Source organism: Gorilla gorilla, chromosome 19 (assembly GCF_029281585.2).
Source record: "Gorilla gorilla gorilla isolate KB3781 chromosome 19, NHGRI_mGorGor1-v2.1_pri, whole genome shotgun sequence".
Lineage (NCBI taxonomy): Eukaryota > Metazoa > Chordata > Mammalia > Primates > Hominidae > Gorilla > Gorilla gorilla.
Genome location: NC_073243.2, coordinates 40,649,933 through 40,676,074, shown reverse-complemented (window position 1 = coordinate 40,676,074; position 26,142 = coordinate 40,649,933). Strand labels below are relative to the sequence as shown.

At 37.8% G+C, this 26,142-nt stretch overlaps 1 protein-coding gene across 5 annotated transcripts in view; it reads left to right on the top strand.

Annotated features, from left to right (window-relative positions):
- GTF2H2C (GTF2H2 family member C) overlaps positions 1-23,679 on the top strand; it is a 38,697-nt gene extending 15,018 nt beyond the window's left edge. For all 5 annotated transcript variants that reach the window (XM_055367041.2, XM_055367040.2, XM_031003318.3 and 2 more), the window contains 9 exons: positions 3,651-3,756; positions 9,900-9,990; positions 10,209-10,296; positions 10,945-11,052; positions 13,547-13,610; positions 16,763-16,866; positions 17,423-17,525; positions 21,476-21,515; positions 23,230-23,679. In XM_055367041.2, the coding sequence (XP_055223016.1) occupies positions 3,651-3,756; positions 9,900-9,990; positions 10,209-10,296; positions 10,945-11,052; positions 13,547-13,610; positions 16,763-16,866; positions 17,423-17,525; positions 21,476-21,515; positions 23,230-23,349 (824 nt within the window). In that variant the 3' untranslated portion in view covers positions 23,350-23,679. The remainder of the gene's footprint in view (positions 1-3,650; positions 3,757-9,899; positions 9,991-10,208; positions 10,297-10,944; positions 11,053-13,546; positions 13,611-16,762; positions 16,867-17,422; positions 17,526-21,475; positions 21,516-23,229) is intronic.
- The last annotated feature ends 2,463 nt before the right edge of the window (positions 23,680-26,142 follow it).

Here is a 26,142-nt window from a genome sequence, read left to right as displayed (position 1 = left end):
CATCCAGCCTTATCCTGAAAATATTAAAATACAGTTATTGTAATCATTTATAAAATCCAGTTAATCTTAAAATTAAATTCTTAAAAAGTTAAGCATCTAATTTAAAAGGGAAAAAGTATAAAAATTAAACTGTAGCTATTGCTAATGAATCAATTTTTCTGCTTCCATGACATACCTAACTGAATTTTAGTTTCAAAACGTAGTAATGGCATTTTTTATTTGCTTTGGTATATATGCTGTTACAAATTTGCATCACTGATTCTATTTTATTTTCTGTGAAATACACTCTCCCTTAAATCTGGTTTTCAACCTTTTATCCTTGCCAGCACACATAAGGGAAATGACATACTTTCTTCATTAGTAGTTTTTCATTAAATGCAGTGAGGAGTGAAATGTACATTGGCCTGGAGTGATTCAAGAAACTCAGTTGTGAGTAACCAAAAGAATGTCACACTAGCTTAAGTGCAGAAGGAAAATTTTGGGCTATGTTCAAAGGTGGGCCAATTCCATATATAGTTGCTGCATATGTTGGGGTCCTGGCTTTGTCTGGCTTCATTCTCTGATAGATTTTCTGGAAGTTGAAAAGATGTCTCTTAATTGTCCCAGTCTACATTGTACCCGTAGCCTATAGCTTCAGCACACGTCTAGGGAGAACTCTGATTGGCCTGAGTTACGATCTGCCCATCCATGAACAAAGTGGCCAGGAAATGAAGTATTTTGTTTGTATGCTTCGATTGCCTGCTGATGCCCAGAGCAGGATAGAAGTAGGGTCAGCACCACATGAACTAAGCAGGATTATTATATAGTGGAAGAAGGATGGTTCCTCCAAGGTAGGGATATAAGGTCAATATTTTCCTCTCACTTTACCCACCCCGAATTACCAGCAGTTTTCTATTACTTCTTTTTTTTTTTTGAGAAGGAGTCTTTCACTCTGTCGCCCAGGCGGTGCTGTCTTGGCTCACTGCAACCTCCACCTCCCGGGTTCAAGTGATTCTCCTGCCTCCTCCTCCCGAGTAGCTGGGATTACAGGTGTGCGCTGCCACGCCTGGCTAATTTTATTTTTAGTAGAGACAGGATTTCACCATGCTGGCCAGGCTGATCTCGAACTCCTGACCTCAGGTGATCCACCCACCTCAGCCTCCCAAAGTGTTGGGATTACAGGCATCAGCCACCATGCCCGGCCCCAGCAGTTTTCTATGGATGTTAGTGAAGTCATGTATAAAGATGAAAAATATTCTGGAGATTCTGACAGGCCTCTTGAAGCCACCTTTTTTTCCCTCTAATCAGACCACTGCTGTAAACCACACTGACACTATTATAGTATGCTTTTTTCCTATACCCATAACACAGTGGGAGATTAAAAATAATTTTGTAGGGTAGGAAGAGAAGTGGATAGAGAGCCAGGAGATCTAGGTTTGGGTGCTGCTGGTCCTGCAGTTAAGTAGGCATATGTCTTTGGGCAAGTCATTTCACTTGTTTAGATTAATTTTCTCACTTATGAAGTGAGGGATTTGGACTACTTAGCGAGGTACTTTTCATCTCTAAAATTTATGAATCTAAAATACTTGCAGTAAATATTAAATATTACAAATGGTTAATATTTTAAAACTTACTCAGATGAGTAAAAACTCAAGGGAGCTCCAAGTTGATGAATAGACAAAGAAGACATGATTCACACAGAAAAAAAAAACCCAGAAATTAAATAAGGGAAACTAGTAATCCAAAAAAACTCCACCCAATTCCATAACATTTTATTTTTTAATATACTTTAAATGAGCAAAATTAAGTTTCCAAAGCAATATGTTGCTTGTGGAACCACAGAGAAACTGTTATTTATAGTGCTGATAGTCTTACAAATTAGTTCAATATTTTTTAGAAAAGCATAAAAATTGTTCCTGAAATTATATTTAGGGAATGTTATGGAAGGAGAATGATCGCTCTACAAAGATACTCTTTGTAACATTATGTATAATAGTGACAGATTAAAAATTAAATGTTTAATAGTATACTTTGATGGATTATATTTTATGACAAAATCAATTTAATGATACTTAGGTTATTGATTGATACGAAGACAGTGCTGAAATGGAAAATGTTTACGGAATACTATATTTCATTGAAACTCAGATTCCATCAATTACAAGATACTTTTATAAGCCATTAAGAAGGAAAAGTCCTAGTAGTTAAACTTTGACACAGTATCAAATGATATATGAATTGGCTATACTAGCTTCTTGGTAATTTGACATGTCTGTCACTTTGGGGGCCGGGCGTGGTGACTTACATCTGTACTCCCAGCACTTTGAGAGGCTGAGATGGGAGGATTGCTTGAATCCAGGAGTTCAGGACTAGCCTGGACAACATGGTGAAACCCTGTCTCTACCAAAATATACAAAAAAATTTAGCCAAGTGTGGTGCTGGGCACTTGTAGTCCCAGCTACTTGGGAGGTTGAGGTGGGAGGATGGTTTGAGCCTGGGAGGTGGAAGTTGCATTGAGCTAAAATTGCCCCATTGCACTCCAGCCTGGCAACAGATATATATATAATCTAAATATAAATAATACAAAAAAATATTATATTAAAAAGAAAAAAAAGGATTTGGCAGCTTCTCCCCCCTTCATTTGAATTGCTTAGCATAAGATAGACAATCTTTTCAGATGCTATTTGGTAAGATAACACAGCTTCATCTGTTTGTGGGAATATTCGTTTCTTAGGTCTTGTAAAGTTCTTGATTTCTTCCCTCAAGAAAAATACGGAATTGCATGCATTCTTCCATCAATATTTGATTCATTATAATAAATTTATGCCTCACTGCTGTGTTCCACACCTTTCTACATAAAAATATAGCCTTTTGTATTAACAACATTTCTAAAAACATTTTATTGTTTGTTTTTTGAGATGGAGTTTCGCTGTTGTTGCCCAGGCTGGAGTGCAGTGGTGCAATCTCAGCTCACTGCAACCTCCACCTTCCGGGTTCAAGTGATTCTTGTGCCTCAGCCTCCCTAGTGGCTGGGATTACAGGTGTATGCCACCATACCCAGCTAATTTTTGCATTTTTACTACAGATGGGATTTACACCATGTTGACCAGGTGTGTCTTGAACTCCTGACCTCAGGTTATGTGCCTGCCGTGGCCTCCCAGAGTGCTGGGATTACAGGCGTGAGCCACCGCGCCTGGCCTTAAAAACATTTTAAATGGCAGTTAAACTCACCATGAAGAGGACAATGTACATAATGCAACTGAAGCAACAACATATGAAGACCTATTTGTAGGTTCACATGTGAACAGGCAAAGACTATGTTACAAGTGCTGCTGGCTACCAGTGATTATTAAACACATGCTGATTTCAGAGATGTTAAATGTGAAAATGTATTGGTCTTAAAAATGATGAAATATGGAAATATTAAGAGTAAAAAAATGCACTCTAGGTTAGCATTATTTTAAAATATGTATGCTAGTCTATAAGGAGATTATTTGTATTCTGTTTTTCAGTATGAAGTGAGTGTTTACAAAATATTGCAGATAAAATTCCAATAGAAATATACATTGAAAGGATTCTGTTCTTTAACATCATAGATATGTAAATTTTGAGAGAAACATAAACTTTTTTAATATATAGGATTTTATTTAAAGATCTTATTTCTATTTTAGGAAACCCAAGAAAACATATAACGTCTTTGAAGAAAGCTGTGGATATGACCTGCCATGGAGAGCCATCTCTTTATAATTCCCTAAGCATGGCTATGCAGACTCTAAAGTTAGTATTATATATTATGTATAATTGAATTAGAAGTTTTTTAAATGAGTTAAGTTGAAGTGATGTGTTAATATGGGGCCCATAAACCCAGCTATAACAAAATTATTAAGTACAAAAATTATGTAGTGTTATTTATGATGTTTAGTGTGGTGTTGGTTAGTAATTTTTATTTTACATTTTAGTAAGATATTGTTAAAGGTTTTATAAAAATATAATTTAAAACTGTCGGCAGTATCAATAGTACAAAAATATGTTGATGAAAAAATATTTTATTAAAATGAGATTTAATATAGTATAATAATTGTAAGTTGGTTGTACCTTTATTAACATTTATTAATTTATTTTGAAAGTAATGGCCAAAACCACAATTCCTTTTGCACCAACGTCATATATCTGTAAATTAATAGATATGGCAAGTTCAGCTATATGGAATAGAGCTAAGACCCCAAAGGAAATACTTGGTATAGTTAAAGCTTATATATATATATAATATATATATATAAGCTTTATATACATATTATATATATAATATATTATATATATAAAGTTAAACTTATATATATATAAGTTAAAGCTTATATATCTATTATATATATATATATATACACACACACACACACACACACATATATATATATTTTTTTTTCGAGACAGAGTCTTGCTCTGTCACCCAGGCTGGCATGCAGTGGCGTGATCTCAGCTCACTACAACCTCCACCTTCTGGGTTCAAGCGATTCTTGTGCCTCAGCCTCCCTAGTGCTGGGATTACAGGTGTGTGCCACCATGCCCAGCCAATTTTTGTATTTTTAGTACAGATGGGGTTTCACCATGTTAGCCAGGCTGGTCTTGAACTCCTGGCCTCAAGCGATCCGCCCACCTCAGCCTCCCTAAAGCTTATATATTTTATCTCTGGATAGTCTGCCCTGGCTCAGACTTATACCTTTATATAATAGATATTTTTCTAGTTTTGAAGTGGATGAGAAGGAGGCAACACATGTAATAGAGGTAAGTACAGTAGCAGGGTCTACCAGTGAGAGCTGAGAAGATAACAATGAAAATATAAGCAGGAAAGCTATAACTAACTGATAAAATTGCTGCAGAAAGCATAAAAACATCTATTTAGTGTAGGTGAAAAATGGTCACCACAATTTAAAACTCTACAAGCGATCATTTTAATTAAATGGTATGCAATATTAATGTTCATGATTATTATGACTCTGAATTACTGTGAGGTTAAATTATAGTAATCCCCCCTTATCTGCAGTTTCACTTTCCAGTTTTAGTTACTCTTGGTCTGAAAATATTAAATTGAAAACTTCAGTAATAAATAATTCATAAGATTTAAGTTGTGTGCCATTCTGGGTAGCGTGATGAGATCCTACACCTTCCCTCTCTGTCCTGCCCAGGACGTGAATCATCCCTTGGTCCTGTAGATCCTCACAGTATATGCTGCCCACCCATGTAATGGCCTAAGTCATCAGATTAACTGTTGTTATTGACTGTCAAAACTATTGCAGTGTTTGTGTTATTTTACTTAATAATGACCTCAAAGTGCAGGTAGTGATGCCGGCACATTGTTATAAATGTTCTATTATTAGTTATTGTTGTTAATCTCTTATTGTGCCTAATTTATACATTATTGATCATAGGTGTGTATGTAAGGCACACCTCATTTTGTTGCACTTTTATTGCACTTTTCAGATAACTTTTTTTTTTACAAACTGACAGTTTATGGCAACTCTGTTGAGCAAGTCTGTTGGTGCCATTTTTTTTAACAGCATGTGCTCACTTCTTGCCTCTATATCACACTTCGGTAGTTCTTGCAATATTTCAAGCTTTGTAAATTATTGTTATATCTGTTATGGTGATCTGTGATCAGTGATCTTTGATGTTACTATTGTAATTATTTTAGGGCACCACAAACTGCGTCCATATAAGACAACAGACTTAATTGATAAGTGTTACGTGTGTTCTGGCTGCTCCACCAACTGGCTGTTTTCCAGTCTCTCTCCCTCTGTTCGGCCCCCCCATCTCCTAAGACACAAAAATATTCGAATTACACCAATAATAACCCTCCAGCGGCCTCTGAGTGTTCAAGAGTAAGGAGGAGTCGCATGTCTCACTTTAAATCAAAAGCTAGAAATGATTGAGCTTAGTGAGGAAGGCATGTCAAAATGCAAGACTGGCTGAAGGCTAGGTCTCTTGTGCTAAACACTTAGTCAAGTTGTGAATGCAAAGGTAAAGTTCTTGAAGGAAATTGAAAGTGCTGGGCTGTGCGTGGTGGCTCTTACCTGTAACTGCAACACTTTGGGAGGCTAAGATGGGAGGATCACCTGAGGCCATGAGTTTGAGACCAGTCCTGGTAACATAGCAAGACCCCCATCTCTACCAAAAAAAAAAAAAAATTAGCCAGGAGGATTGAGCCCAGTAGTTTGAGGCTGCAGTGAGCTACGATTGTGCTACTGTACTCCAGCTTGTATGATAAAGCAAGATCCTGTCTCAAAATAAGAAAAAAATAATGGAAATTCAAAGTGCTGCTTCAGTGGACACATGAATGATAAGAAAGTGAAACAGCTTTATTGCTGATACAGAGAAAGTTTTAATGGTCTAGATAGAAGATTAAAGTAGCCACAACAGTCCATTAAGTCAAATCCTAATCCAAAGCAAGGCTCTAATTCTCTTCAATTCTATGAAGGCTGAGAGCAGTGAGGAAGCTGCAGAAGAAAAGTTTGAAGCTAACAGAGCTGAGCTCATGAGGTTAATGAAAGAAGCCATCTCCAAAACATAAAAGTGTAAGAGGGGCTGGGCGCGGTGGCTCACACCTGTCATCCCAGCACTTTGGGAGGCCAAGGTGGGCGGATCATGAGGTCAGGAGTTCAAGACCAGTCTGGCCAACATAGTGAAACCCTGTCTCTACTAAAAATACAAAAAATTAGCCAGGCGTGGTGGTGTGTGCCTATAATCCCAGCTACTCGGGAGGCTGAGGCAGGAGAATCGCATGAACCCAGGAGGCAGAGGTTGCAGTGAGCTGAGATTGCGCCATTGCACTTTAGCCCAGACGACACTGTGAGACTCCGTCTCAAAATAAAAATAAAAAAAGTGCAAGAGGAAGCAGCAAGTGCTGATGTAGAAGCTGCAGCAAGTTATCCAGAAGATCTAGCTAAAATAATCGATGAAGGTGACTACACTAAGTATCAAATTTTCTTTTTCTTTTTTGTTTTTGAGAGAGGGTCTCGCTCTGTCACACAGGTTAGAGTGCAGTGGTGCAATCATGGATCACTGCAGCCTCAAACTCCCAGGCTCAAGCTATTCTCCCAGCCCCACAAGTAGCAGGGACTACAGGCATGTGCCACCACACCCAGCTAATTTTTGTTGTTGTTGTTGTTGTAGAGGTAGGGTTTCGCCACATTGCCCAGCTGGTCTTGAACTCCTGGGCTCAAGCAGTCCTCCGCCTCTGCCTCCCAAGGTGCTGGGATTACAAGCATGAGCCACTGTACCTGGCCTCATGTTTTCAGTGTAAATGAAACAGCCTTCTGTTGGAAGAAGATGCCATCTAGGATTTTCATAGCTAGAAGAAGTGAATGCCTGGTTTCAGAGCTTCATGGGATAGGCTTCTTCTCTTGTTAGGGGCTAATACAGCTGGTGACTTGATGTTGGCACCAATGTTTGTTACCATTCTGAAAATCCTAGAGTCCTTAAGAATTATTCTAAATCTATTTAGTCTGTGCTCTGCAAATGGAATAACAAAGCCTGGATAACAGCACATCTGTTTACAGCATGGGCTTACTGAATATTTTAAGGCCATTGTTGAGATATATCTCAGAAAAAAGATTTATTTCAAAATATTATTGCTCATTGACAATGCACCCAGTCACCCAAGAGCTCTAATTGAGATGTACAAGAAGATTAATGTTATTTTCATGTCTACTAACATAGCACTCATTCTGCAACCCTTGGATAAAGGAATACTTTGAACTTTCACATCTTGATTATTTAAGAAATACATATCATAAGGCTGTGACTGCCATAGATGGATCTGAGCAAAGTACATTGAAAACCTTCTGGAAAGAATTCACCATTCTAAATGCCATTCATAGAAAGAGGTCAAAATATCTACACTGGTTGGGCATGGTGGCTCATGCCTGTAATCCCAGCACATTGGGAGGCCGAGGCGGGTGGATCACTTGAGGTCAGGAGTTCAAGACTAGTCTGGCCAACATGGTGAAATCCCGTCCTCACTAAAAATACAAAAATTATCTGGGCATGGTGGTGCATGCCTGTAATCCCAGCTACTGGGGAGGCTAAGGCAGGAGAATTGCTTGAACCCAGGAGGCAGAGGTTGCAGTGAGCCGAGGTCACGCCACTGCACTCCAGCCTGGGTGTCAGAGCAAGAATCAGTCTCAAAACAAAAAAAGAATAGCCCATAAACTTACTTGGTAAAGCATCAGTGGGGTTTCAAAGGAATGGCTGCCATTTTGAAAGAGGTACTACTATGAATAAAATGCTACCAAACAGCATTTGCATTCCTTTCATGAAAGGAAGAGTTGACCCATGTAGCAAACTACTTTGTCTTATTTTAAGAAATTGCCATAGCCACCTCACCCTTCAGAAAGCACCACTCTGATCAGTCAGCAGCCATCAATATCAAGGCAAGACTCTCCATCAACAAAAAGATATTATTCACTGACAGTTCAGTCGATTTTTAGCAATAAAGTATTTTTCATAAAGGTGTGTACTTTTTTTTTAGATATAATGCTGTTGCACACTTATTAGACTACAGTATAGTGTAAACAGAACTTTTCTTTTTCTTTTTTCTTTTTTTTTTGAGACGGAGTCTTGCTCTGTCGCCCAGGCTGGAGTGCAGTGGCGCAATCTTGGCTCACTGTAAGCTCTGCTTCCTGAGTTCACACCATTCTCCTGCCTCAGCTTCCTGAGCAGCTGGGACTACAGGCGCCTGCCACCACGTCCAGCTCATTTTTTTGTATTTTTAGTAGAGACGGGGTTTCACCGTGTTAGCCAGGATGGTCTCGATCTCCTGACCTTGTGATGTGCCCGCTTCAGCCTCCCAAAGTGCTGGGAATACAGGCGTGAGCCACCACCCCTGGCCGTAAACAGAACTTTTATATACACTAGGAAACCTGAAAGTTCCTGTGACTTGCTTTATTGCAAATATTTATTGTGATATTTGCCTTATTGCTGCGGTCTGGAACCCAACCCTGCAGTATCTCCAAGGTATGCCTGTATAGGGAAAAACATGGTATAATCAGCCCTCCGAATCCTGGGTTCTGCTTCTGTGAATTCGATCAACCACACATCAAAAATATTTGGAAAAAAATTGTACCTGTACTGAACAAATAGACATTTTTTCTTGCCATTATCCCCTAAATAATAGAGGATAACAATTATTTACATAGTATACATTGTATTAGGTATTATCAATAATCTAGAGATGACTTAAAATATATGGGAGGATATGCATAGGTTATATGCAAATACTACGCCCTTTTGTATCTGGGACTTGAACATCTGCAGATTTTGGTATCCATAGGAGGGCCTGAAATCAATCCCCCAAGGATACCGAAGAACGGCTGTATATATAGGGTTCAGTACTATCCTTGATTTCAGGTATCCACTGGGGGTCTTGGAATGTATCCTCTGCAGATAAGAGGGGACTACTATAGTCTTTGAGAAACAAGTGTGTGTTACTGTTTTGAAGCCACATCTCTGCACTTTAAAGCTGATCCATATGATATTGCCACATTTTAGTTTAAAGTTTATCCATATATTGTTGTATTTTTTATTGTATACTATAGACTTTGTATGAAACAAACCTACTAGAATGTAAGCTTAATGATGTCGGGAACATTGTCAGTCTTGTTTATCACTCTATCCCCAGAACTTGAGAGTACTTGGTAAATATTAAATGAATCAATTAACAATTTTTTGAAGTGCATAGCTCATTTTAGAAAAATTTGCATTTAAGTGTTTAAAATATACTCACAACCTTTCTTTGCATTGTTGAAACAAATGAGATATTCTATAGTCTAAATGTGTAATCGTATGTTTACTGTTCTTTCTGGGTAAATTTTTTGGTAGTATAATTTGTTGCACCTAATTGGAGTGTATTTTATCTTTCTTTTAAGACACATGCCCGGACATACAAGTCGAGAAGTACTAATCATCTTTAGCAGCCTTACAACTTGCGATCCATCTAATATTTATGATCTAATCAAGGTAGACCAAAAAATCAAAACCAAAGTTACAACTGTAAAGAGAATTCTGTAGCAAATTGATTTATATATATATGTATTTTTGTATGTGTGATTCATCTTTGTGGTAGATGTAGTGAATTTATTACTAGTTTTCAGAGCATTCTTTATTTTTCAAATACATTAAATCTTAAATGTTTTTCTTCTTTCCTAAAACTATCTATCTACTTGGATTTTATGAAGACCCTAAAGGCAGCTAAAATTAGAGTATCTGTTATTGGATTGTCTGCAGAAGTTCGCGTTTGCACTGTACTTGCTCGTGAAACTGGTGGTATATATATAATTTATTTAATATTTGCTCATAATTACTGTGTAGGAAATAATTTATTAATTAAATTAGGATGTTTTAATCTGTTCCGAGCTACTAAACTTAAAGTAGTCTAAAATATGGGCAGTCATCTTAAATATATCATTGATTCCATAAAAAATCATCTCAAAATGCAAAGAGTTTTCAGTACTTATGTCAGTATTTAGAGGAAGTATTATAACTCTTGGAAAGCTGGAAATTTTACTGTATGTAATTCTTTATAAAGATTTTATAACTTGTCTTTAATTAAATTGTAATTACAGGCCAGGCATGATAGCTCATGCCTGTAATCTCAACATTTTGGTAGGCCAAGGCAGGAGAATCACTTGAGGCCAGAAGTTTGAGATCAGTCTGGTTAACATAGTGAGACCTGTCTCTATTTATATGTTAAAATAATAATAATAGTAATAATAATCAATTGTAATTATAGTTATTCCTAGAGAAGTTGATTTAGATATAGTATTTAAATAAGGTTTTAAAAGTGATAATTTAGCTAAAATTATTATTTTAAAAATGTACATTTTCAGATGATAAAACTTTTACAGAATTACATAGAACGTATAGTTCGTTATGTCTATGAAGGTGTTTTTTTTTCCCTTTTCATCTTGTTAGGCATATACCATGTTATTTTAGATGAAAGCCATTACAAAGAGTTGCTCACACATCATGTTAGTCCTCCTCCTGCTAGCTCAAGTTCTGAATGCTCACTTATTCGTATGGGTAAGTGTTTTTATGTTTTTAAAAAATACATATCTAGGCTCTCTATTTTCATTTGCACAAGTTATTTTAATATTTAAGAATTTTTAAAGAAAAAATATGCCTGTTGAAGCAATTTTGGAAAGTACAGAGAAGTGGGAAAAAAAAATTAAAACTACCAGTAGTCCTGTCACCCAGAAAATACTGTTGGCTTTCTTTATTTTTAAGGCTAGAAAGGTATAAACTGTGTTTATAGAAAAATACTTATATTAAGCCGGGCTCGGTGGCTCAGGCCTGTAATCCCAGCACTTTGGGAGGCCGAGATGGGCGGATCTTGAGGTCAGGAGATCGAGACCATCCTGGCTAACACGGTGAAACTCCATCTCTACTAAAAATACAAAAAATTAGCCAGGCGTGGTGTCGGGCGCCTGTAATCCCAGCTCCTCGGGAGGCTGAGGCAGGAGAATGGCATGAACCCGGGCGGCAGAGCTGGCAATGAGCCGAGATCACACCACTGCACTCTAGCCTGGGCGACAGAGCGAGACTCTGTCTCAAAAAAGAAAACAAAAGAAAAATACTTATATTAAAAATTTTTTAAAATAAGCTACAAAGGCCGGACGTGGTGGCTCATGCCTGTAATCCCAGCACTTTGGGAGGCTGAGGCTAGCGGATCACCTGAGTTCAGGAGTTTGAGACCACCCTAGCCAACATGGCGAAACCCTGTCTCTACTAAAAATTACCAAAAAATGGCTGGGCATGGTGGCAGACGTCTGTAATCCCAACTACTCAGGAGGTTGAGGCAGGAGAATTGCCTGAACTCGGCAAGCGGAGGTTGCCATGAGCTGAGATTGCGCCACTGCACTCCAGTCTGGGTGACAGAGCAAGACTCTGTCTCAAAAAAATAAAATAAAATAAAAATAAAATAAGCTACAAAATTCTCTGTACTGGATGATCAAAGCTGTGTAATACAAACTGTGCAAAGACAATGCTTGCAGGGAAGTACACCAAATTGCTCAAAGGAGGGGAAATTATTGGTTTTGGATCACTTTTTTTTTTTCTTTTTTTTTTTGAGATGGAGTCTCATTCTATTTCCTAGGCTGGAAGTGCAATGGCGCGATCTCAGCTCACTGCAACCTCCGCTTCCCAGGTTCAAGCAATTCTCCTGCCTCAGCCTCCCGAGTAGCTGGGATTACAGGCGGGCACCACCATGCCCAGCTAATTTTTGTATTTTTAGTAGAGATGGGGTTTCACCATGTTGGCCAGGCTTGTCTTGAACTTCTGACCTCATGATCCGCCTGCCTCGGCCTCCCAGAGTGCTGGGATTACAGGCTTGAGCCACTGTGCCCGGCCTTGGATCACTTTTTTAAAATGTTATTTTCTTCTATTTTACAAAAATGTTACAATGAAAATTTATTACATTTATATTGAAAAAAGTATAACTTTTAATAGAAAAATAATCTCATTTAATATGTATATTTTTAAATGTTAATGAAATAAAATGCTTTTCTACTTTTGGCCTTTTATATTACCAGTCGACCTCTCTTTTCCACGGTCTTCTCATGTGTTTAATGATGTCAGTAACTATCAACCTTATTGTGTGTTTCAGGGATTGAGTTAATACAGATGATGCATTTAGAATAATGCTTGACGTAAACATTCAATACATTTTAGATCTTATGTTTGGCTAATCTTTTTGATTTACTGATATATTTTCTTATTTCATTTTAAAGTTTAAATTTATGATTTATTTATTAGAGTCCTTTAGGAATGTTAACCCTTCTTAGTCACCTGATGCAAATATTTTTCTTGTTGGTTATTTGCCTTTACTTTTATTTATTTGTTTTGATATGTAGATACATTTACATTTTTAATGTAATATATCTTTTTAAAAATGGTTTCTGCTTTTCCTGAACATGTTTTCAGAATTTAAAATTATATATGGAAAACAAACTACATGAAAGATTTGAGCACTTCAAAATTTTAAACATAAAAGCATAAACGTAGATAAAATGAAGGTGTACTATGATATCTTCAGTTTTATCAGAAATGATGTAAAAATTACAACCTCTTTCAAAAGTAGTGTTAATCATTAAGTTAGAAAATGTATAGCTGGGCATGGTGGCAGATGCCTGTAATCCCAGCTACATGGGAAGGTGAGGTGGGAGAATCGCTTGAACCCAGGCAGTGGAGGATGCAGTGAGCCAAGATCATGCCACTGCACCCCAGCCTGGGTGACAGAACAAGATTCCATCTCAAGAAAAAAAAAAAAGAAAAATATATATATGAACTTCAGAATCTGAGGTCATATATAAACAGGTCTTTCCCCCGTTTCCTCTACTTTTTCTTGTAGCTTGGAATTAGTCAGTTTCATCATGCTATAATAAGCTTATCTGAAAGGCAGTAAAGTGATATTTTGTACAACTTCATTGGCTTTTTGAGAAGAACATTTTTAGGTTCTTAGTCCTAGAATTCTGCTGTTTGCTTGGAAAAAGAAAGTAATACATTTTCTTCTATGAAGGATTTCCTCAGCACACCATTGCTTCTTTATCTGACCAGGATGCAAAACCCTCTTTCAGCATGGCGTAAGTAAAGACCTTGAAAATATCAGTGATAATGTTTTTACATTTTTAATTCCTTCTTTTAAGTTATAAATTCAAAAGATAGGCAATGAAGACTATCTCTATATACTTGTATGGAGTGATCTTCAGGATAAATTACTAAGTAAAATAGTAGTTTGAGAGAATTTTGTAGTATGCTGCTAATCACCTAAGAAGAAAGTAGAGATGTAAGTGGATGTATATACTTGTTTATGTTAATAATAAAAACAATAGTATGGAAATAATAAAAACTTAAAAGGGGTGGAGGGGGAATTTTTTTTTTTTAACGTTTATCTCAGTGAGTGTGTAGGGAAAAGCAAAGGGTTAGACCCTAGACTTTTCTGAATGCATCACTTAATGATAGGGATACATTCTGAGAAATGCGTCATCAGGTGATACCATCATTGTGCAAACATCACAGAGTGCACTTACACAAACCTAGATAGTGTAGCCTACTAACATAGCAGTTATATAGTATAGCCTTTTGCTCGTAGGCTGTACACCTGTACAGCATATTGTGTACTGAATAATGTAGGCAGTTGTAATGTAACACCTAGTGTTTGTTTAACTAAACACAGAAAAGGTACAACTAAAATGTATTATTTTATGGGACCACTGTCATATATGTGGTTCATCACTGACCAAAATGTTATATAGAATATTACTGTACCTTATTTTAACTTCAGAGCTTTGTATTTTACATAATTATAAAACAAAATTAAATTTAAGAGAGTAATTCTTAAAAATCACAAACAAGATTTCTGCCTCCAGCCAAAAAGGTGTAACAGGGACTAGATTTACCCTCCTGTCAAAAAAAGCAGACAAAATATATAAAACAGTGGTTTTCAGACGTTGGACAGCAAGCCTTGCTGATAATGATCCCTGAAAGAAAGGAAACAAATGAGATGGGCCCTAAGAGCACTCCAGCTTACTGCCTGGATGGAATTTCCAGGCTGCAGACAGAGGCTGGAGATGTTGTTGAGTTGAAGAAACAAAGTTCATCTTTCAAGGAGGCTGAGATGGCGATAATTTTGCAGGTCAGAGTACTGAAGAGGAAAGATCTGCACAGAGAGAACTCTCTGGGGAGCTGCATAGACTTGCTCATGAGTCAGCAGCTGAGCGTTGATCAGCCCTTTTGTGTGAGGAGACTACTGGAAGTCAGGGAAAAAATCACTGGAAAGCAGCAGACAGAACAGTTTCCAGAGCTCACACAGAGAACATTCATGTTCTCACCAGTCTGTATGGAAATACCTCTTAACATGACAGGCATTGAATAGAGTCCACAGTAATGGGATCAAATTAATTCTATCACAAGAACTGGAACCAGAGGCAAAAAAGAAAAGAAAAGAAAAGAAAAATCTAGACTAACAGCTGTTCTAGACCAGCCTAACAAAGTTTAAAAGCAAATTTTGAAGAGATTAAACTATTTCCAAGTTAATGAACAAACCCTTAAATATTTGAGGGAATAAAAAAAAAAGGAAAAGAAAAAATCCAGCACCCAAAACAAAGCAAAATTCACAATGTCTGGCAAAGCAAAATTCATAGTCCCTGGCAGAAATTACCAGGGATGCAAAGGAAAATATGACCCATAAAATGGAGAAAAATCACAGAATGGAAACATACCCAGAAATAACCCAGTTGGTAGAATTAATAGACAAAGGGTTGGGTGCGGTAGCCCATGCCTGTAATGCTAGCAGTTTGGGAGGCTCAGGTGGGTGGATCACTTGAGCCCAGGAGTTCGAGATCAGCACAGCCAACATGGCGAAACCCATCTCTACTAAAAACACAAAAATTAGCCAGGCCTGTTGGTGCAAGCCTGTAATCCCAGCTACTCGGGAGGCTGAGGTACAAGAAAGAATGACTTGAACCCAGGAGGTAAAGGTTGCAGTGAGCTGAGATCATGCCATTTCACTACAGCCTGGGTGACAGAGTGAGACTCTTATCAAAAAAGAAAAAAAAGAATTAGTAGACAAAGATGTTAGGACAACAATTATAAATGTACTCTGTATGTTCAGGATGTTAGAGAACATGAGAATGGTAAGAAGAGGTATGGAAGGTATAAAAAAGACCCAAATCAAACTTCTAGTGATGAAGAATACAGTGTTTTAGATGAAAAATATGTTGGCTGGGATTAACAGCAGATTAGACACTGCAGAAGAAAAAGTTAGTGAATTCAAAGATAGTAATAGAGACTTTAAAAATGAAGAGAAGGGCCGGGTGTAGTGGCTCACATCTGTAATCCCAGCACTTTGGGAGGCCGAGGCAGGCAGATCACTTGAGACCAGGAGTTTGAGACCAGCCTGGCCAACATGATGAAACCCCATCTCTACTAAAAATACAAAAATTAGCTGGGTGTGGTAGCACGTGCCTGTAATCCCAGCTACTCAGGAAGCCAAGGCACGAGAATTGCTTGAACCTGGGAGGCGGAGATTGTAGTGAGTTGAGATTGTGCCACTGCACTCCAGCTTGGGCAACAGAGTGAGAATCTGTCTAAAAAAAAAAAAAAAAAAAAAATGAAGAGGGGGAAAATAATGAATGTAGCATAATTGAGTTATAAGACATACTCACAGATTTTAAAATAGACTTTTAGACCAGGCATGGTGGCTCACACCTATAATCCCAGCACTTTGGGAAGCTGAGGCAGGTGGATCACTTGAGGCTAGGAATTCAAGACCAGCAACATAGTGAGAGACCCCCATCTCTACAAAAAGTTATAAATTTTTTTTTAAATATAGACTTTTGGTTTTTTTTGAGATGGAGTTTCACTCTTGGCACCGGGGCTGGAGTGCAGTGGTGCAATCTCAGCTCACTGCAACCTCTGCCTCCTGGGTTCAAACAATTCTACTTCAGCCTCCCAAGTAGCTGGGATTACAGGCGCCTGGCTAATTTTTGTATTTTTTAGTAGAGATGGGGCTTCACCATGTTGGCCAGGCTGGTCTTGAACTCCTGACCTCAGGTGATCCACCCGCCTTGGCCTCCCAAAGTGCTGGGATTACAGGTGTGAGCCTCTGCGCCCGGCCAAAAATACAGACTTTTAAATAGATTTTTAACTAGTGTCAAGATTTTAAGGTCAAGATAGCATGCTTTCCTGCTCTAACTTTTCAGATCATTATATATTACCTTTTTTCCCCCTACAGGCATTTGGATGGCAATACTGAGCCAGGGCTTACATTAGGAGGCTATTTCTGCCCACAGTGTCGGGCAAAGTACTGTGAGCTACCTGTTGAATGTAAAATCTGTGGTAAGAAAACAACTATTCATCATTCAGTAAATCTTGAATGACTTCTTAATCTGTATTGCTGCTAAAATTAATGTAAATGTTAAATTATTCCTATGTTTCTGGATTTAATCTGTGCAAAGAAAAATAGATTACTTTTTAAATTGAGTGCCCAGTACTCCACTTCCAGGTATAAATGTAGCATTCTAGTTTCCTGATCCTCTTTCTGAAAAAAGTATATTCTTTAAAGGCAGTGCAGTAGATGTAGTAGACATTTTTCCATCTCTTACCTTTATAAAGTAAATGTATATAAGAATGAAGAATTAAACTAATAGAATTGTCGAATTTTATTTCATTTATAATATAAGTAAGCAAATAGACCGAGACAGGTTGGTTACACACTTAGTGACAGAACTAAGACTCCATCCTACAATCTTCTGTTATAGCCACAGGTAAAATTAATAACTGCCATCCTAAAAGAAACTGAACATATTCTGCTGAAGTTACATCTTTTGGCTTTTCAGCCGTTGTCTTCATGAGGTTTGGACTACTCAACATGTCTCTCTGCTTAATGTGTTAGGTCTTACTTTGGTGTCTGCTCCCCATTTGGCACGGTCTTACCATCATTTGTTTCCTTTGGATGCTTTTCAAGAAATTCCCCTAGAAGAATATAATGGAGAAAGGTATTTCAGTTTGGACTAATTTATATCTGTTATAAGTGGTAAGCTAATGTTTGAATAGATTGTTACTACCTTAAAAAATAATCTGATTAACTTGGACAAGAGTACTTCTAATATGGAAGATGAGATAAAGAATGCCATGGTTATGATTGAAATGACTCATTGCTAAATAGATCTGAATCTCCAGAAACCAAATAATTTCACTAAACCCACCTATGTATAAATAGGGGTGATGATTGTACTACTAAATCAGTTTTCCAGAAGTAAAAGAAAAAAAGCCCTGATTGGTAGTATTTGCTGATTTCCATGGTTTGAATACTCCCACCATGGCCAATTTTTAGCTACAATTAACAACCAGCTCTCTTGAATACATATTTAACAATATATCCTTTTGAGCCAGTACAATCCAGTCCTAGCACACTACTGAAAATAAGAGGCTCATTCAGCACTTTGGGAGGCTGAGGTGGGAGGATCACTTGAGGCCAGGAGTTGAAGACTAGCCGGGGCAACATAGTGAGACACTGTCTCTTAAAAAAGAAAAAAAAAGCTGGACATGGTGGCTCATACCTGTAATCCCAGCACTTTTGGAGGCCAAGGCAGGCGGATCACCTGAGGTCAGGAGTTCAACACCAGCCTGAATGACATGGAGAAACCCCATCTCTACTAAAAATACAAAATTAGCCTAGTGTGGTGGTGCATACCTGTAATCCCAGCTACTCGGGAGGCTGAGGCAGGAGAATCGCTTGAACTCGAGAGGCAGAGGTTGCGGTGAGCCAAGATCGCACCACTGCACTCCAGCCTGGGTAACGAGCGAAACTTCGTCCCAAAAAAAAAAAAATCTGGCATAACATAATTTATCTAAAATCTTTTAAGTATTTTTACGAATGCTATTTGTGCGAAATACAACAAATAAGGTCTGAAATAGACCTTATAGAATAGTTTTCAGAAAATAAAGATTTACTACTTTTAAGAACATCTAGGATTGGCTGGGCACGGTGGCTTACTCCTGTAATCCCAGCACTTTGGGAGACCGAGGCAGGTGGGTCACCTGAGGTCAGCGGTTCGAGACCAGCCTGGTCAACATGGTGAAACACCGTCTCTACTAACAATATAAAAATTAGCTGGGTGTGGTGGGAGGTGCCTGTAATCCCCAGCTACTCAGGAGGCTGAGGCAGGAGAATCGCTTGAACCTGGGAGGTGGAGGTTGCAGTGAGCCAAGATCACACCATTGCACTCCAGCTGGGCGACAAGAGCGAAACTCCATCAAAAAAAAAAAAAAAGAACATCCAGGATTTAGGAATCACATTAAACACTTACTGGCTAGCCGAAAACAATTATGTATCCATCTTGCTTTTCACACTTGAATCATTTACAAGTCATTCAATATCACCATATCTAGATCAATGTTGTTTTTGAAATTGTTGCATATTTCAGGTATAATTATGGTTTATATAATCAATTGCTTCCTGTTGGATATTTAAGATTTTTTTTTTTTTGCTATTAACAAATAATGCTTATATCTATATTTTTGAACATTTGTACAAGTATAAATGCATGGTAAATTCCTAGAGGTAAAATTACTGAGTCAAGAGTTTTACATGTTTTGTGAATTTTGATAGATATTGTAAAGTTGTTCTTCAAAGAAGTTTCATTTATTGTTTTCCCACATTTAGCCAACATTAGGTAGTATGAAACTTTTTTATATTGGCCAAAACTCACAGGCAAAAGAAAAAGAAAAAAGTCTCATTGTTTTAGCTTGGTATTTATTTGCTTATGGTTGAGGTTAAATATAGTAAAAATGAAAAACCCAGTACTATAGAAGATAGAGTTGAAGAAATATTCCAGAAAGTACAATAAAAGGAGTAAAATAAAGAGGTTCAAATAGGAGAGTAAAGATAAGAATACTGGTGGAATTATCCAGAAGGTCCAATATGAGAATGATACGAGAAAAAAAGAAAAAAAGTAGGATAGAAAATCATCAAAGACATAGTTCAAAGAAATTTTCTATTGAAGGACAGAACTTTCTAGATTGAAAGGGCCTGTTGGCTGGGAAGGGTGGCTCATAGCTCTAATCCTTGCACTTTGGGAGGCTGAGACTGGGGGATCACTTGAGGCCAGGAGTTCCAGGCCAGCCTGGGTCACACAGCAAGACCTCACCTCCACAACGAAGATAAAAGAAAGGGACTGCCAAGTGCCTAACGTATTGAAGGAAGGCAGACCCCATAATCGTGAAATTTCAGAATACACAATAAACCATTAACCCTAAACATTTCCAGAGAGGAAAAACTAGGTCACACACAAAGGATCTGGAATTAAAATTGTTTGGCTTCTCATTGGCAATACCGGATGCAGAGAGGTAGCAGTCACCTTCAAAGTTTGTAGTGAAAATTGTTACCAACTTAGATACCCAGCCAAGCTATCAGTTAAGTGTAGGTAGAATAAAGCCATTTTCAGACTTGTAAGGTCTCAAAAAGAGATTTTTCTGGGGAAGGTCTGGAAGAGGTAGGTAATTCAAAGGAACTGAGAAAGAGAATGACATGGGATCTGGTAATATGTATCTAATTCAAAACAGGCTGAAGAACGGCCTAGGATGATGGTAAGGAGAAATTCCAGAATGATACCTGTGTGTCACATATGGGAAACCGTCCAGTTTGGAGACAGTCAGAATGCTCCAGGAGAGAGATCACCAAGGGGATCAAAACTGCAGAACTCCTGATGTATTTGAACATATTGAGAGGACAGTTAGACTATTCTGGAGAAGACTGGGCCTGAATTAGTGTCAATTATATAGGAAACTAACCTTGGGAATAGCAACACAGTATTTCCAGGAAAAAATGTTTTAAATAGGGGAAAACTTATGGCTTAGCTGAGAATATTTTTATAGGCATAGTAAACTAAACATTGATTATTGTTCTATCCAAAAGGAAGACTTAACTATGTAGAAAGAATTGAGAATGACACTAGTTAAATATTTATGCATTACTGGGTTCAAGATGATTGAAAGATAATTCTCTTCTTTCATAGTTGGAGATTCATAGCCAATAACTGTGAAGAACCACAAAGTAGCACTTATTAGAATATGTGACTATCAAACAAACGTTAGAAAGTGCTTCTGGCTGGGCATGGTGGCTCATGCCTGTAATCCTAACACTTTGGGAAGCCAAGATGGGAGGATTGCTTGAGCCCAGGCATTCGAGACCAGCCTGGGCAATATAGCGAGACCCTGCCTCAATAAAAAATTAGCCAGGCATGGAGATGATGCCTGTAGTCCCAGCTACTCAGGAGGCTGAGGCAGGAGGATCACTTGAGCCCAGGAGGTTGAGGCTGCAGTGAGCTGTGATAGCACCTCAGCACTCCAGCCTTTGAGACAAAGCAAGACCCTGACTCGAAAACAAAGAAAAATAAAGCATGCTCACATTTAACCTTAACGAAAATAAAAACTAAATTTTGGGCTGTCAGATGACCTTGTATATACTGTGGAATTTTTTAAAATTATTGGTATTCTTTTTTTTTTTTTTTTTTTTTGAGTCAGAGTTTTGCTCCCGTTGCTCAGTGTGGAGTGCAATGACATCATCTTGGCTCACTGCAACCTCCGTGTCTTGGGTTCAAGCGATTCTCCTGCATCAGCCTCCTGAGTAGCTGGGATTACAGGCGCCTGCCATCACGCCCAGCTAATTTTTGTATTTTTAGTAGAGACAGGGTTTCGCCATGTTGGCCAGGCTGGTCACGAACTCCTGACCTCAGGTGATCCACCCGCCTCGGCCTCCCAAAGTGCTGGGATTATAGGCGTGAGCCACCGTGCCTGGCCTATTGGTATTCTTAACTCTTTTTCCTGAAAGTCATGTGTAAAGACAAGTACGTATTAATTAAAGGATTCTAGTTAGTGAGATTTTGTTGAACTATTTTAATGAGTAAATTCTAAGAAAAAACTGATTGTTAAACTTTTTTTTCAGATTTTGTTATGGATGTCAGGGGGAATTGAAAGACCAACATGTAAGTTCTTTGGCTTTCTAAATATTAAGTAATGTACAAGAAATATTGAAATCAATGGTACTATAAGTTTTCAACAGGTTGTTAAAGACCAGGCTCATATCAGTTTATTTCTTGTAAAGATAATGACAATAGGTGAAGGTAAAATAGGAACAAAATAGTTTAAATAGTAGTTTTGTTATTCTGCATTCTAACTTTTGCTATAAAGTATTTTGTAATTCATCTTTTTAAAACTTTTTATTAAAAATTTTTTAATTTTTTTCCTCTTTTTTTAAATTCTTTGATTGTTTTGTCTACTTTGGTACACCCTTGTAAAACATGTAATTTGTCTTTAGCTTTCAAGCTAAACTGCATTTAGTCTGAAAGTATTTAAAATATTTTCTTCATATTATACTTTAAGCTGTGTGATAACACATTGAAATTGTTTAAGGTGGCCACAGATAATAGGTGATTCTTCCATTATGCCAATGAGAAAATACTTTTTTAAATTTTGAAGAGGGCCAACTTTAATAAATAAATTTGTATAGATGTAAATAATATGGATCACTGTCTAGCTTTAATTTTTAGTTTAGTTACATGTTCATATTGAAAACTATATATATTATATAAAATAATAATTAGAAGTATTGCTCTTCCACTGTCACAATTTATAAAGTAATTTTATTAAATTTTGTATACCTCTTTGACAACAGTAGTTTCCTCTTAACTGGAACCACTTTTTGAATCATTTGACAGTTTTTTGGTTTTATTTTCTGAGACAGACTCTTGCTCTGTCACCCAGGTTGTAGTGCAGTGATGCAATCTTGGCTCACTGCAACCTCTGCCTCCCAAGTTCAAGTGATTCTCGTGCCTAGCCTCCCAAGCAGCTGGGATTATAGGCGTGCACCACCATGCCCAGCCAATTTTTGTATTTTTAGTAGAGACTGGGTTTCACCATGTTGACCAGCTGGTCTTGAACTCCTGGGCTCAAGCAATCCACCCGTCTTGGCCTCCCAAAGTGCTGGGATTACAGGCGTGAGCCACTACACCCGGCCTCATTTGAGTTTTTAAGAATAGGTCATTGTCTGTGTTGTTTGAGATTTATTTATTCATTCTTTTTTTTTATTATTATTCAAAGCCAAACACTTCTGAGATTTAGTGATTTTTGAATCTGTGTATGAAGCTGCCCTGGAAATTTTATCCCAAGGCGCAAGTACTCATATATGTAATGCTGAAAGAACAAATGTAGTTTTTTCCTTTCTGCTTGTCTTATCTGTGTCATTTGACATATTTTTTTAAAGGTTTACTTGAAAGGGAAATATAATGTTTGCAATTGTCAGGTCATTCCCTAAGAATAATTAAATCTATGTTAAATTTTTATGCTTCTCTTTTTAATTGAATCAATCAGGTGGTCTTGCTAAGCATTCAAAAGTAGCGCTGGTTTGAAGCTCATATGTCTTTCCTAAACCTTAGAATGAAATAATTGAGAGCGAACTGTAATAGAATAGACTTTAAAGACTCAAAAACAAAACCATTCCCTCATTTCTAAGGGATAGTTTTGGGGAAAAAATTAATTGCCTTAGATTTGAGAATATAGAGTACATTGGAAGTAATAAAGTAGGTAGTGGGAAAAAATTGGTAGAGATATAAAAGAGCAAAGCACACCTTGAATGTCATCTAGCTGTGCTGTAATTAACTTTTGGAAACTAGTTTATCACTTTTCTTCTTTTCACTACAGGTTTATGTTTGTGCTGTGTGCCAAAATGTTTTCTGTGTAGACTGTGATGTTTTTGTTCATGATTCTCTACACTGTTGCCCTGGCTGTATTCATAAGATTCCAGCTCCTTCAGGTGTTTGATTCCAGCCTGTAGTATACATTGTATGTGTTAAAAAGAAATTTGCAACTGTGAATAAAAGGACTTCTTTAGAAGAAGCTTCATTTAAAACATGAAAGGATAATCTGACTTAAGAAACTTTTTGCTAAGAAAAGGTAATATTTTATTAAATTTTAAATTTGTATTGTCACAGAAATACCTGAAATTCAGTAGTACTTCATTCAATTAATTTTGTTTTCTATTATTTTGAGTTATACTGTTTTCACAGTCATTATGCAGTATGTATAAACTTATAATAATTAAATTGATGTGATAATTTTATGTTGTTATAATTAAATACAGAATCTTTATGATTTATGTTAATTCATTAATTTAGTGTAAGAAGAAAGTTAAGTCTGAATGTAAATTCAGTGTAAGATGAAAATTTATCAATACTTATGAAATTAGGCTGGGCGCTGTGGCTCACACCTGTAATCCCAACACTTTGGGAGGCTGAGGTGGGCAGATCACCTGAGGTCAGGAGTTCGAGACCAGCCTGGCCAACATGATGAAACCCCGTCACTAGTAAAAATACAAAAAATAATTAGTCGGGCATGGTGGTTCACGCCTGGAGTCCCAGCTACTTGGGAGGCTGAGGCAACAGAATCACTTGAACCCAGGAGGCGGAGGTTGCAGTGAGCGGAGATTGTGCCACTGCACTCCACCCTAGAGTGAGACTCCATCTCAAAAAAAAAAAAAAAGTTATGAAATTAATACATATGAAATGATGTACTGCTACATCCACCAGAGAGGTCTTTTTAGGTTTAACCAAACATTTGGAATATGTTTATCAAGTTAGTACATCTGAAATTATTTGTGGCTATGACCAACAGAAGTCACTTTACATTAAACATTCAAACTCACAAGACTGCCATGGCCATACTTGGTACCCGCTTACTCAGAAGGATATTAAACAGAAACAACAGCCTGCCAGCACAGCATCAAGCAGTCCTCATTAGCAGTGGAAGTCCTTGTAGCAGTCCACTAGTACAATCTGGGTGCAAGGAGATAAGATCCTCCACAGGCATCAAGGAACCAATATGTCTTAACAACTCCATAAACACAGCTTCCAGGGTATCCACAAGGGATGTGTCAATTTCAAGAGTCACTACACTCAGGAAAGCCTAAAGCTTGAAGACTCCATTTATTTATAGTGCATCCCAATCCAGATACGTAACAATTACGAGTTATTTTTACTATAAGCAAAGTTGCCTAAAATCATAGTTGATACTAACCATGGTTAACAGAGCTCTAAAAGTTTGACAGAAAGTGAGATTCAAATCCTTTCACTCTCATATGCTAAACCTTTTGCCTTACTCTGGGTCATCAGAGAAATTTAGGTGAGAATGTATGATGAAGTCTGTGTTTTAGATTCAATGCAGATATATCATTGTGGGCAGAACTCTTTCTGGTTATATCCAGTTAAGAGTAAATCAGGCTTTCGGCTGGGCGCGGTGGCTCACGCCTGTAATCCTGGCACTTTGGGAGGCCAAGGTGGGCGGATCACGAGGTCAGGAGATCGAGACCATCCTGGCTAACACGGTGAAACCCCGTCTCTACTAAAAATACAAAAAATTAGCTGGGCCTGGTGGCGGGCGCCTGTAGTCCCAGCTATTCGGAAGGCTGGGGCAAGAGAATGGTGTGAACCCGGGAGGCGGAGCTTGCAGTGAGCCGAGATCGCTCCACTGCACTCCAGCCTGGGCGACAGAGCTAGACTCTGTCTCAAAAAAAAAAAAAGAAAAAAAAGAGTAAATCAGGCTTTCATAGCAAAGGTATGTCTATTTTATGGATATAAACTTCAGGTACTCTAGCTTGAGTTTCACTATGAAATTTGTGATTTTTTTTTTTTTTTTGAGATGGAGTCTTGCTCCATCGCCCAGGCTGGAGTGCAGTGGCCTGCTGTTGGCTCACTGCAACCTCCGCCTCCCAGGCTCAAGCAATTCTCCTGTCTCAGCCTCCTGAGTAGCTGGGACTACAGGCGCCTGCCACCACGCCTGGCTAATTTTTGCATTTTTGGTAGAGACGGGGTTTCACCTTGTTGATCAGGCTGATCTCCAACTCCTGACCTCAGGTCATCCACCCACCTCGGCCATCGTGCCCGGCCGAAATTTGTGATTTTATAACTAAGAATTTTTAGTTAAGAACATTATCAGTAAAGACAATGTAATCCCACCCTGGAGAGTTTATTGGGAGCCCAGGAATATTCATTTTTAATACACACACACACACACACACACACACACACACTGATCAGAGTAACAGGAGTTTCTCTCAGGAGTCATACTCCATGAGCCTGGACCCAGTGGTTCTTTATGTGGAAACAAATTTCAGCTATAGGTAACCTGGTAACTGCTATTTTCTTCTGTGTGCTCTGTCAACAAAGCTATCAGTGGCTTGCGGGAGATGCCTTTAATACTCAGAGCATTCTATCTCCCCCTATCTGGTTTAGAAGGAAGGCCTTCATTAGTTACCTATTGAAAAGTTACTAGAACTCTCTATTAGAGACTTACCCTCCTGACCTGATAAAAAGGGATACCCATGTCTCTGTTAACAGCTTTATCTCTTTCTACAGTTTTGGGTATTTGATAAGGTTAAGGCAAAATTTTAGTCATGCTTAAGGAGGAGTTCTTTTTTCACAATTACAGAGAAAATTTTGGTTTGTTGAAGATTGCAGAAATAGCAATGGTAATGTAAGACAGTTTTGGCCTTTAATTTTTTTCTTGAAACTCTACAGTATACTACAATAGTGAAGGAAACTATTAACATGAGAGATCCTT